The sequence below is a fragment of the Arthrobotrys flagrans genome, assembly GCF_004000055.1.
Source record: "Arthrobotrys flagrans strain CBS H-5679 chromosome Unknown unitig_0, whole genome shotgun sequence".
In the NCBI taxonomy this organism is placed as follows: domain Eukaryota; kingdom Fungi; phylum Ascomycota; class Orbiliomycetes; order Orbiliales; family Orbiliaceae; genus Arthrobotrys; species Arthrobotrys flagrans.
Genome location: NW_027137550.1, coordinates 6,149,792 through 6,163,270, shown reverse-complemented (window position 1 = coordinate 6,163,270; position 13,479 = coordinate 6,149,792). Strand labels below are relative to the sequence as shown.

Sequence of the window (13,479 nt, the reverse complement as noted above, 5' to 3'; positions counted from 1 at the left end):
ATATTAGGTACACATACCATTAGAAATTGCTGGTGGTGATGACTTCACAGAGGCCGGCTCCACGGATATATATCAAACTGCTCAGGACATCCCATATAAGTCACTAACACGAACCAGACTAGCTTCGAACACGCAAGGTCGTCAACTTCAGGTGGGCTGCAGTTATAAACATTTCCCACTTCCCGGGGCTAAGTTACATGTCCTGTGCCTACATCTGTATACCGGGGTGTCATCCCCGGAATGCGAAAAAGAAAATCCCTTCCACAGAAAATAAAGCAAAAGCCAAAAGCAACCACTTAAACCGAACAAACTTTTTTCTCTGGATGACAGTCCCTTCAGTTCGTTCTGCTAAATGCAAAAAAGAGGCGCTGGTTGAAAACGGGTTAGTGCGGGTCTTGAAGATAGATAGTTGAATGGACCGCCCGACCTCTAAAAAAAACACAATCCTGCCTGCTAAGCTGTTTTCCTCCTGCTGACTGTCGCATATGTAGTCGTAGTCGTAGTCGTAGTCGTAGTCGTAGTCGGAGAGGTGCATATCAAATCCTTTTTGTCCTCTCCTCGTTTTTTTTCCCCATGGCATTGGATACATCCAATCAGGATCGCTTCGCTCCCACGCAAAGAGATTGACTGAGATGCGTATCTCAAATCGAGGAACAAAAACATGAGTGAGCTGGTAGATCTCCAAATATTATCCCGGGCTTCACGCTGATTGGCGGCCTCTTTTTTTTCTTTGCCTGTCCGCTTTGAAATCTTCATTCAAACCGCTTCGTATGCAAGGTGTGAAATATGACCTCGTTTTTGTTGCAACCATGTTAAACTCTGGTTCGACTTAGCTGAGAGAAATAATTCCAAACGGAAACCTGAGAGTTTCAGAGCGTAATAATCCCACATCAGCGGCCGGAGTTCACGACGAACACGGTAATTATGGACGAGCGCTCCGGTAGCAAAGACAAACATTGCGTTTCTCTGAACTTCCCAGCTCAATCGGTTGCAAGTTGCAAGGTCATTCTGATCATTTCTCGTTCGATGAGACCTGACTACCTCCTCGTGCCAGGCAAAGTCAGTGCTAATCAATCCTATCGCGAACATGTATAATTAGCCCACACACATAGCCCATAGCGAAGGCCTGTTAATAACTTAGCCCATCTCTGAGGCAGGAGCTGGATGGAGGTGTGGTCCGAATGGGAAGTCAAAGTGGGTATTGGATTAGTTTCCATGCCGTGCCGTGGGGATTCTAACCGACCGGGATCAAGGAAAGGATTGGGGGTGGAGGTCTGGAATGCCCTTTTTCTCCTTATTTCCTCACAAAAGAGATCATGCTGCTGGAACCAGCAGCCTCCAAAGGCCTCCCTTGGCTAGCCCGACCCTGGCCAAGTTACGCACTTTCGAGGTCTTGAGACACACGCTTATTAGTTCACCACCAAGCAAATCGTCCACTGCTTCGAGGCGGTGGTCGACGTGCATAAAAAACGATACACTGGCTCAGGCGTAAGAAACCAACTGCACCGATTTGGTACATGTACTTATACTGGCAATATACATTTATATCCCATCGGCTTCATACGCAGAAAATGTAACATATCCAAGCCTCCTCCTTACGTTCCTATTTTGCTCCTCAAATACTGGGTCAAGCTACTGCTTGTGCTATCTCGTTCCGTCCTGGACAGCTGCCTCAGAGATATGACCAATCTCGAATGCCACAAGTGGGACAGGGCGCGCGACATGGTTAAAGATGCTTGGACGGACCTGTACATAATAAGATGTTGTAAGGGTTGGGCTTGCGTGAAGTCGAGAAGATTGGAAAAATAAAATAAAAAAGCCACTAACGATGGGGAAAAAGGATTTTAAAGGAAATCTTCCCACAGACCCTGTTTCTGGAAAAAGCAGGATACTTGCGTCTTGCTTGCAACAAAAGTATTTTCAATTATCAGACCAATCGTTGTCGGTGCCCACAATCTCAGCTTGTCACCATTAATTCTGTGTCCAGCCGGACATGCTGAGTTGGTTAGGTGTGATATTGAACCTCACCCTCGATTCGCCAAGTAACGCAATAACCCCAAGCAGGGGAGAGGTAGTGCATACAGAACTTGGAGAAAAAAGGAAGTATCACTCGTGAGTTGCTGTGAAGGTTCTCTTTCTCTCGCCAGGGAAGGATGCGCTCTCCGCTGTGTGTGTCATGATGCTTGCGTGTGGGAACCCTAGGAAGCCACGGCCGCCAAATCAGACAACATTCTCTTGTCGATGGCGGGGGAGCAAAAATACGAATGCAAAGGAGACATTAAGGGAAAAAAAAGAAAGAAAAAAAAAAAAAAAAAAAAAAAAAAAAACCTCCAAGGGTAACGAAACAATACAGAGAAAACCAGCTTTTTGATAAAGCTAAAAGCGACATTTTGTTGCAGTTGTGTGGGTACATTACGCATATTCGGATCGAACATGTAATGTTGAGCGCTCGTCGTCGATGACTGAAAAAATGCAGGCATGTTCCTCCAAGTCGTCGAATACAGGGGTGAAATTTTACCTTTCTAGCCTTTCTGTCTCATGCAACTTCCAATGCACCCTTGGCGGTGGGCACACAATGTTCACAAGCGAAAAGGCCGTCTAGCCTCCTTTGAAGGGCAAAAAAGGAGAGAAGAGAGCATGGGGGTGTGGATGCAGAACTTTGCCTTGAACTCCTCTAAGCTTTTTTCGATCGTGCAGGGCAGCAAAAGCCCCGACAAAATATCCCACTAACGCAGACATTATTAGAGGAAGGGTTGCAAGGGGTCCTCACTCGTGATTTTAGGACCCGAACAAATTTGCTTGCAATTTCAGTTTAGGAGCCCGCTTTCCGTCATTCAGGCCGAGACGACATCGAAACCCCAACAATGAATGTTCCCTCTTGGAGCGAATAGGATCCGGCCGTGGCAGCCCCATCCAGCCAATAGCCTAGTGGGCTTGTCAACGAACTTTGGCTGGTCAGAACCTTGTGCAAACTCTCTCCTAAAAGGACCCAACCGTGTTGTTTGTCACACAGGCGTTCTATCAAGCAGGTGGCCGATGATTGGCTTCGACACCCTAAACCTCGAACGTGATCTCCTCACTTGGGTGGAGGCATTTTTCTTTTGTCTTTTTCCCTGTGTGGGTGTTGCAGCAAGTTAATAGCATGGAACATCGGTGCATAACCTCGTAGACCTCTCTCGAATGTGGAGATGGCCTGTATCTTCGTCGATACTTGCGTCCGAGTACCTGTCTTGGGAACTGTTACCTTCCCACATTTCGCATCTTTGCCAGCGAGCAAAGGAGAAACATCCCTTGTCCGCCGGGATGGAACCAAAGGTAGTATTGGTTTCGTTCTTTAGACCTTTCTTTCTTTTGTTCAAAGTTGTATTCTTCCTTTTGCAACAAAATAATATAGCGCTTGTGCTTTGCAGCTATCCAGATTGGCTTAATGCGAGGAGGGCACACATAAAGGTGGTTAGCTTGCAGCCCTGTCATCATCGAATTCAGTTCAAGGCCATCGGAAGCCAATAAGTTTTCTCGAAACAATTTGAAGGCAAACGTTAACATCCCGTTAGATTCGGGATGCATATATTTTTTGTGTCCGCCCCGGTTGCACAGCAAGGACCCAGCTGCCGCGAGTTCCATCAACGTAGCTGGGTAAATCTCAAAGGCCATCTGGAGGGAACAAAAAAATAAACGAAAAAACCAATGTGATGGACCTAATACTTGTTAGTATATAGTCCCCATCATAATAGCCCGATCGATCACAGAAATGCGACTTTGGTTGGAGTGCATGCTACGATGTGGTTGGTTGGATTGCGGAGGAGGAGCAAGCTAGAACCCAGAACGGGATGTGGGAACCGCCATCCTTTCAACCTCACCGGAAACTGTGTTGTGGCCGAATTAATTCGAGACGGCTTGCTTCCCTTTCGAAATAACTCCATAATGCAAACACGTAGGATAGATCTATGTACATTACATACAGACTATATGTGCGTGTGTACTATGTATGCAAGCGCTGTTATAACATCCGAGCACATAGGAAGGAACGGCATGACGAAAAAGTAACCATTCAGAAACCATAATCTCACCAACCCGCGGGAGGGCAGCTGCATGGTAATGTTAGATGGGAAGAATCTCGATAACTCAGATATCAGACCGCGGTGCATAGCTAACAACTTTGGCACCTGAGTTTCAAGATTTTTCCCATCTAACACTAAAACCTCAATTCAACAAAGCATTAGCTAGGGGTTGCAAAAGAGATGGATCACATTCCGAGAACGCAAGGCAGGCCGATTAGATATTGAATATCGTATGTAGACCCCGTCAGACGATGTGATATTATCATGCATCTCTAGCTCTCGCCCAACAGGTGATATAAGACTTTGATAGTGGATTTAATATAATTGCATAAGATAAAAAAGGATACGGATATTGAAAACTGAGGCCTGGCCCTGGGAGGTGTCCAGGTATCTTTGTACCTGTACCCGGACTATGGCTGCCACTTAATGAATCCAGCATATTTCGAACATGTTGAAATGATTGCGATAAAATGACAAATACCAATCAGCATCGACGGTGGCCTCGTTGGACAAATCAGGTAACATAAGTTCGAAAAGAAACAATTAAGTCATTAGGGTGGTAGTCGTGAGGATGTCAAACCTTGCATTGCAGCTCGCAATACGTTAAATGTTGGGGAACAACTGACCGTTCGAAGGAGTTGAACAGAAGGAGGCGGCACTTGTTTGAATGTTGGCCGATTACATATATCTCCATGTGGGTTCTCCAGGTTATTCCGACCAATAGGCTGAAGTCTCGTCGCTTTTTCTCTTCGCCTCGGTGTTTGCGTCGACCCCAGCTCGTTCCTTTTCTTATTTCTTTCCTGCGTCGGATGTAAATGGACGCGTGATTCCAAGGCGTAATGGGTAATTGCCTGCTCTCACGAAGGTGGTCTTTTGCCTTGGCGGATACCTCAGCCTGGAAAGCAACCAGCGGAATAGTGAAACCTTGCTTCGCCGCGTCGGGTTGCGTTAAGTTGCTGCTATCTTCGGCTTACCGATGGCTGGCTGGCTTGCTTATGGACCACATACCAACGAGTCGTATCATCAGCGTCTCCGTTATGACGATTTGCGAATTAATTGGATTTTGCGGCGCCCCTGCAGGTGCGCTCACCTCGGAGTACCGCTTTTTTTTTTTTTCCTTGTCTCGGATGTAAGTTGAAGGTCCATATGGTGCTTCGTACATCTACACCATCCATTAGATCTCTCACGGCTCCAAGCGAAAGGAAAAAAAAAAAAAAAGGTATGCCGCGAGCAAGTGCATTCTTGAAGAAACGAACTCCGAAAAGGTATTCGAATGCGGGCAAGTTAAGCGATCCTCCTTGGAGAATCATAAACCGGTCGGCGAGCAAGAGGAATTCATTATCATTGTCAGATGGATACCCGTTCCCTCGAAGCTCCTTCTTCAAATGCATAGATCCAACCCCTCGAAGCATGCTGGATTTCCAAGCAACATCGGTTCAGAATCAGATGTCGCAATGCAAAACGGGGTGGATGCAAGGTCCCAGGCATGTCCACTCGACCTCGAAAAACAGATCACCCAGCCGGCATTTCCTTCAGCTTCCGAAACTCTCGTCCGTGTGCGCTTTGATGTGTCAAAACCCAAGATGCCGCTGCGATCTAATTATTGTATTTTGCATCTATCGCAGGACCTTTGCCACTAGTCCATTCGTAGCCTCTTAAAAGATTTGATTGTCATGTGGAGGGTGAATAGAACCTCAATTGAACGAGATCCACTTTTTGGCTCTTTTGCCTTCCCGGAACGCGTAAAGTGCTAAAATACCTGTGCTTCTCGTGCATCATGCTTAGGATCTGGGTTTTGGCCCTCTCAAATGACTTTACCATGCTCGGAAAGAGGTGGGAAAGGAGGGGGCCGTGATACATGGGAACAAATGCCCAGCCATGCTGGATGATAAATTGCCAGACGTATCTGATTAAGTGCGGTGAACCCAGTTGCATAACCAGGCGAGGCAAGGATAAACGTATTATATGTAAGTGTGGGCAGTTTAACGAGGAAAGCAGGACCGTTCATGCTAGTTCGGCCAACCCTCATAACTGGCTCTCCTTCGAAGGTCCCACACTTACATACTGAACTTGCAACGCGGAGCATCCCATGGCCACGGATGGTGGGATGGCCCTCGGTGTCTTGGGACCGTAGGCAGGTTCCCATTTGCTAAAGTTTGTTCCATGCACAGCATATCCTTTAAAGTTATTTGCTACGCTCCAATCTCCCCAATAGCCGATCCCTCTGAGTGTTTTCTAGCCGCTGACATGCTATATTTGGCTATTGTGTGGTTTTCAACATGGTTTTTATGAAGCGGTTGTCGTGTTACATAGTACATCATGATCATGGGAAAAAAAAAATTTTTACATCTCCTCACGATGTGATAAATGAAGTCCGCGGCTTTCTTCAATATTCCTTTTGTTTGGACTTTTAGGTTTCTCATGCACGAGTCCTATATGCGTTATCTTGGTTCTTCAAATGTTGCATGGTACTCTTCGGTTTTTGCCTCAGCTTCAGCTTTCGATATCACATTCGAATGGATAATTGCTTAGCTTCATCTCCAAATATCCACTCAAAGCTAGCCCGTGATCTAGACCATTTCGATATCGGTGTTGACTTGCAATGCAAATAGTTATGTGCTTATGTACCTACTAGGTGTCGAATGTCGTGGCGGTCTCGCAACTTTGCGACATGTTGGGGTCCTAATTGTCGTACTTGACCGAGATAATCGATCGCGATCCACAATTAAAATTTCATGGATGGGGGGCCTTCGTCGGAATGGTTGACTGACAGTCATTGAACTAAGCAAGTACTTTGAAGGAAAAAAAAAAATGTCATGTTAGTACATTACAAGGAGCAGCCGCAAATTCCCGTGAGGTCGTTGAGGAGTATGGGTGAGTCCGGGCGAATCAGAGAACAGGGTTTTGGGTGGCACTTCAACGTCATCCATTGCACAACTCCATTTTTCGACAATATAGGTTCACTAGATCACCAGCCTCGCCTTTCCAGCAATGATAGTTTTCCCCATGAGGCTTGTCTCGAACTCGGCGGAAAGGGAAAAACTTTTGATTTGATAATGGATCGCCGGTATTCCATATTACCATATGCAGATGAGCAAAGTCTGCAGATACATAGCTCGAGAATGCCCCTAGTATCTTAGCTTTGAAGCCTTTTTGATATCGAACCTTCAAAAAAAAAATAAAATCTTTGTCCTCCTAAGCCTAGGTCACCTGGTCAGGCCCTTTTCGTCAGTCCTATCAGAGTTTTGAATGTCTCAATCATGCCTACATCTCGGAAGACATGGAAGCTGCAGGATGTCAGGACAAGACAATTCGTGGCGGGCAGTCCGCAGCCACCCAGGCCTGTTATGTATGTACTGTCAACAGTATATTGACGAACTATACGAATAAAATCCTTTAAACATACCACTTCCATTGCCTCTGGGAGTATGAATCATGTTGCCAGCACTTTGTAGTGACCCGCGGCCGCTGCGGGACTAAAAAAAACCATCGCAGCTTCCGAACGTAAATGGCCCGCCGACGACATGCATAGACGAACAGGGTAGACATCTGATCACTAACAACCATCATCCCTCCAGAGAGGTCCACTTTGGTGCTGCAAGATCGGCAAAAGCTGAGAAGACCGAGGATTCGAAGACGCAGACGTTAGGCGTTTACAGGGTTATTGTTAGCTGTCTCTCTGTTTGTCGAGATCTTGACAGATCATACGGCCATAGACAGGGTAACTGTACATCCATACATCCAGTACCAGTTTGATGCTCGCAGCAGACAGGATCAGTTGAGTCCTTGCATGCAACAAGAACTTTCGTGAAGAGGCAAGCTTCGTCCGTTTTTGGGTACAATAACCTGTTAATGTTAACATTAGTCAAATACAGACCTCCACACAAATCCATCCATTATACACACGTCGACAGCTCGACAGACACGCGCTGATTTTAGCCAATCTCAGGCATTTCCCGTTCGAAGGTGCTAGATCGCGGGCGAACTTCCAACCTTTGTTGACAGTTAATGGCGCATGATATGATAATCGTCACCGGTTTGCCCCGCTTGCAGTTTTTTTTTTGTTCTTACATGTCGACAAACTCAACATCGTACATACCATTCAAGGCGATATCGCTCTTGCATGCCTCCGAAGTAGTTAAACACCACCGAAGGAGGTGACTAAAAAAAGAAAGAAACAAAGAAACAACTAAGTAATTTGTCGTAGTGGCACCGGACGGACTTGTACTTCGTCGATGTTAGGTTGTTAGTGACTTAATACTAAACCCAACGGACTGATTCCCAAAAATCTCTCCAAACCGAGCTCAGTTAATCTTGAATTTAAACCTGTTCCACCATCGATATCACCACCAACCAGGGTTTCTAACCACCAAGCGTTTCTTTTTATACCACCCACCGCTTTAACGGGGTTCGAGAGCTACATTCTTTCTTCTCCCACGGCCGCTTTGATGGCACGGAAACGGACGTTGCTATTAGTTTTCATCCATGGCTTCAAGGTTAGTTGACATCAGCCGCCTCAATTGAACTCGGGCACGACAGCCACCACCCCTGGAGGAGGTACTCCACATATCTTTCGGCGGCCAATTCTGATTGTTCCCATGCATATCGATTATAACCTTTCCACCCGTTGACTCGTTGTTACCTGCTGCATTTTTGCCCTCCCTTTTTTTCTCTCTCTCTCTCCATAAGATGCCTAGATTAGCGCCTTGGATTATCAAATTGAATATGGACTAAAAAAGTTACTTATTTCTCCTCCTCGGATTAGGGTGGCGATGATACTTTCGGCCTTTTCCCTGAGGTATTTCTGCCGAGAATTCAAATGCACCCCTTGCACTTCCTCGTTTTCTCACCTTTAAGGTGGATCTATACCCCTACATAGACCCCATCTTTAGGATGCAGATATGGAGGTCGAATATCGAAATGAAGGTTTATTTATTTTATTTTTTTGAACTCGTGGCTAAGACTCTCATTGGGTGATTTTTCACTTTTCCTCGGATGTCGGGATGTAACAGCATCTACAGCAGACATTACAAAAGTTTCTTCCGAATATCAGCGTGAAAGCTGTCGTGTACCCGAGATACGAAACTAGAGGGAATCTGCCTGCGGCTGTGAAGCGTTTTCGTGAATGGTATGGAGACCCTCTCCTTCGCCCTCTCTCGTCTGCTGGAACCCCTCCACAATTGAATACGCACATCTCGTCGTCTATCCTGTTGCTGCTATTTTCTCCACTCACACCGGTGTGATGATGAACCAGGCAGCAAACGGGATTAGTACTCTGAAGGGGTGTGGTATCCAAGAATAAACGACTGGAGCCAACTTCTGTTGCAAACAAGCCATGGCTTTTTGTCACTCCAACAGCTGTGCCTTATTGCGGCCACTTCGTCAGGAAGAGACTTCCAAGTCTGTGCTAAAGGGTTTCGCTTTTACCCGATCTTGAACGAGTTCCTGTTGTTGCTCTTGGGCTTGCCTCAGCTGGAACATATGTCTCCTTCGATTGACGTATTTGGAATGTTAACTCGAGATCGAGGACCGTAGGCTCCAAGATCTCGTTCTCGACACCGAAGATCTCAATGGCAACCGGTCGCTGATTGACCCCTCCGTGCGGGTGGTGCTGCTGGCCCACTCCATGGGCGGGATCGTGGCCGCTGACACGCTGCTTTCGATTCTGGACGACGAACCCATAAGGAAAAAGCCAACATCTCCGTCTTCATCATCGTCTTCGTCGAGGTCCGGGAGCCTAGACCCGAGGAAAAGAAGGGACTCGTCGGCGAAGCCCTCGTCGTCGAGCGGGAAGCGACACGACGTATTAAACGATGAGCGGATGATGTTCCCTGCTATCATCGGCATATGTGCCTTTGATACTCCGTATCTGGTATTTCTGCCTGAACTCATGACGACAGCTTGATAGAGGAAAGCGAAAAGTTTAGTAATATCGTTGGATGTCGCATTAGGGACTTTCACCGAGTATGTTTGCCAACAGTGCGGAGAACAACTTCCGTGTAGCGTCGGATGCGTTCACGACCGTTTCAAGCATTGCGAAGACCCTCGGTTTCTTCGGGTCTCAAGGAGCAGCGCCCGCTGCATCGGTGGCCACTTCCTCGTCGGGCGCACAAGCTGCTGCTCTCCCTGCCGCCGGACAGGCAGCTTCGTCAGGTGGAGGATGGGGCTGGGGAAAGTTGGCACTGGCTGCGGCGGCAGCGACGACTGTTACTGCGGGCGCTGGCACCGCAGTTTACATGAACAGGTCCAACATCACGCAGGGCTTTAGCTGGGTTACGTCCCACTTGGAATTTGTCGGGGTGCTGTTCAATTCTGAAGAATTGAAACAACGGATCATGAGGGCTTCCTCCGTTCCCGGTATGGGAATCGCCAATTTCTATACGGTATTGGGTAAAGGTGCAAAGTCCGTATCAACGACACAAGGAAAGACCGTCGAAGTAGGCGGGGGAGGACTCCGAACGTTCTGCTCGCTCCCACCAAAACCGAAGTCCGGATCGACTTCGCCTTCTTCCTCAAATGGCAAAGCTCCCGCTCCTGCTGGAAGCGCAGCAGCTTCATCCGATAACAGGGGAACGGCGGATATCGATGTTGGAAGCCGAGACTTGAGGACTTGGTGGTTCCCCCAGCTGAATGACAAGGCCGCCGATGAGGTCAGTGCGCATATGTATATGTTTACGCAGGCTACGAATCCCGCGTATAAACAGATGCTGGACGGAGCTGGGAAGCAGGTTATGAGGTGGTCTATCAATTGGTACGATTCTCGGGTTTAGGTAGTGGGGGCTCTGCCTTTTGAAATTATCAACTAGACTTCTTCTTTCATACTCGCTTTTGCGATGCTTGTTTCCTACTTTTGTTCTAGACATGGACTGGATTTACCAAATTTTAGAAATGCATTTCTCACGAAATCAATCACGGGCCGTATTAATGAGCTAAGGAGGGTCTTATCGTATATGGTAGTTTGCGTTCGCTTGTTGTAAATTTTGGTGGAGCGGATACCTTCGGACAGTTTCCGAAGGACTCGTCAACCCATCGATATCGCGATATTCGACAGCCTCATCCACAGCTACTCTATCTGCTCGCTTTGTGGGAGATGCTGCATCGATTGGTGTTGAATCCGTTATATTTCGTTCCGTATATGTATAAACCATAGCTGTTAAAACCTATAGTACAAAAACAGACCAAAAAGCGGAATGGAAAGTTTCTTCGCGACGACGCCTTTGTTCTTAATTCATTTTTTCTCTCGATTGCAACGGCACCGGTTAATCATTACCATCCCCATACCCATCAACTATGCACATATACACACCCCATGACCCCGCCGTCAAGCATCTATTCTTTGGTAAAACTCTCATAAGCAGCTTCATCCATCAGCTCCTCCTGTAGACGCTCAACCTCACCCTCACCCATCTCGACCTTAACAATCCACCCCTCCTCGCCCTCAGGATCTTCATTGACCAACTTTGGCTTCTCATTCAGTGCCTCATTGACCTCTACAATATCACCGGTAACAGGTGACATAATATCCGACGCAGACTTAACACTCTCCACGGCACCTATCGAATCATCGGCCTCAACTGAGGAATCAACCTCCGGCAATTCGATGAAGACCACTTCGCCGAGTTTTTCTTGGGCGTAGTCGGTGATCCCGATGGTTCCGATGCCGGTTTCTGTGTCGTAGGAGATCCATTCGTGGTCTACGGTGTAGCGTTTGATGACTGGAGATTAATGTAGATAGTTGGTTAGTAAATTGTGATTTTCATGGCTTCGGGAAAGCGAAGGAAGGGAATATTTCATACTATCGGATCGTGCAGCGGTCCCAGAAAGGTATCTACGGCTCAACGGAGCACCGAGGGTCCTAACAGGAGCAGCAGAGGTAGCTCTGCACAGTGAACCCGAAGCTCTCGGGAGAACTCGCGAAGCAATACGGAGTGTTGATGCCATTGTTGTAATTTCCTTCTATTTATTTCCTCCTTTGAAAACTCACTTGAATGCAATCGTAACGTCGGAATGTATCCTAATCGAAAGGAAGATTTATTTTTTGTTTATGGCGGGGTGTGTGAAGGAATTTATCGTAACGACGTTGGGGAGAGTCCGACTTGTGGAAATTTTGGAGTTGTTTTGCGAACAATTGCCGTTGTTTTGGTTGGTTATCTTATCGGAAATCTTGATGGAATATTTTCTTTTTCTTTCTTGTTTCTTTGCCTCGGACCTCAAGTCTTTTGCAGTCCGGCGACAGTCTTTTCAGCTTCACCTCGACAATCCCAGGATAACGAATCCAGACTTCGAGGTTAGAAAAGGACCGCAATCATGTTGTACGAGCTTCTGGGAGCTGTGAGTCCATACCATCATACCTCATAAACACCAGGCAATGCTAACATGTCTCGATATATCCAGGTCCGTCCGGGCAGCCTGATGGAAATCAAAGAGTACCCCCACCCCAGCACCCCTCCCATGACACCCCTCGATCCACCCTCTAACGTAGAAAACCCCCTTTAGGGTCATTAAAACCGTCGGCATGCAAGTCCTAACCAACGGCGGTATCGTTCGAGGCATCAACAACTGGGATACAACCTTCCTTCCCAAGAAGATTCGAAAACATCAAGCCACACATACCCAAGGCCATTACTTCCTCATGCGTTTCGATTGCGACCCAGCTACCCAGAAGATTGTGAGGGAGACGTTGGGAGTCGATCCGAGAATGATCAAGTTTTCGGTCGTCAAGATGGGCAAGGGAAAGTTGGAGGATATCAGTCGGGTCAGAGGGGATTCACCGTGGTTTCACTGATCGAGGGTTATGTATAGCTACGGGAGAGAGATGCGAGGGGAAAGATTGTTTTGTAAGATATGAAATCCATGTTGGGTACATGGATGGCGTTTATTTGGATATGTTTTCAGCCCGAAATATAGAGGGTCAATTGACGATATCTCTGGAGACATGTAAGCCTTGATGAAGTTGCTGGTGAGCTGCAAACATCGTCCTAGAATCCGTGGTAGTTTAAAGGTCCTTCAGCAGCTTTGCAGGAAATGATTCAACCGTCTTGGAGATGTATAATTTACAAATTCCAGCCCACCACTTGCCCACAAAGAACGTCTGCAATAAGGATACGAAGAAATCGAAAAAAACCCGTAGGGAGAATTGTCGAAGCACCAGAGAACATCATAAGCATCCAACAAAAAGAGGCATCGGTCAAAAATCCCATAAAGCATCCGAGGCATATCAAAAAGAGAATAAAAAAAAACCGAAGGGAGAAAGAAACCACAAGAATGCCACCTGAAGCGCCGTCAACAATGTTCTTTTTGCAAAGCGAGAGAAATAGAAACGAATGAAGAGAGGGATGAAGGAGGAACAGAAGAGGAACAGAAACAAAGTAGGGATTTTATTCGTCGCCAAAGAGGATTTTCTTTCAGAGTACAGCGA

General features: G+C 46.8%; 3 protein-coding genes across 3 annotated transcripts; 2 read left to right on the top strand and 1 right to left on the bottom strand.

The window, feature by feature from the left end:
• Positions 1–8,509: 8,509 nt before the first annotated feature.
• On the top strand, positions 8,510–10,831 carry DFL_004827 (uncharacterized protein; the record flags this gene model as incomplete). Its single annotated transcript, XM_067633988.1, has 5 exons — positions 8,510–8,557; positions 8,827–8,859; positions 9,074–9,189; positions 9,597–9,933; positions 10,013–10,831. 5 exons carry the CDS (start codon positions 8,510–8,512, stop codon positions 10,829–10,831), a joined length of 1,353 nt encoding a protein of 450 aa, XP_067492102.1.
• Positions 10,832–11,390: 559 nt separating this feature from the next.
• DFL_004826 (uncharacterized protein) lies at positions 11,391–12,002 on the bottom strand (the record flags this gene model as incomplete). Its single annotated transcript, XM_067633987.1, has 2 exons — positions 11,391–11,776; positions 11,858–12,002. 2 exons carry the CDS (start codon positions 12,000–12,002, stop codon positions 11,391–11,393), a joined length of 531 nt encoding a protein of 176 aa, XP_067492101.1.
• A 366-nt stretch (positions 12,003–12,368) lies between these two features.
• Positions 12,369–12,846, top strand: DFL_004825 (mitochondrial 37S ribosomal protein bS6m; the record flags this gene model as incomplete). Its single annotated transcript, XM_067633986.1, has 3 exons — positions 12,369–12,392; positions 12,456–12,487; positions 12,558–12,846. The coding sequence occupies 3 exons, from the start codon at positions 12,369–12,371 to the stop codon at positions 12,844–12,846; spliced, it is 345 nt and encodes a 114-aa protein (XP_067492100.1).
• Between the last annotated feature and the right edge of the window lie 633 nt (positions 12,847–13,479).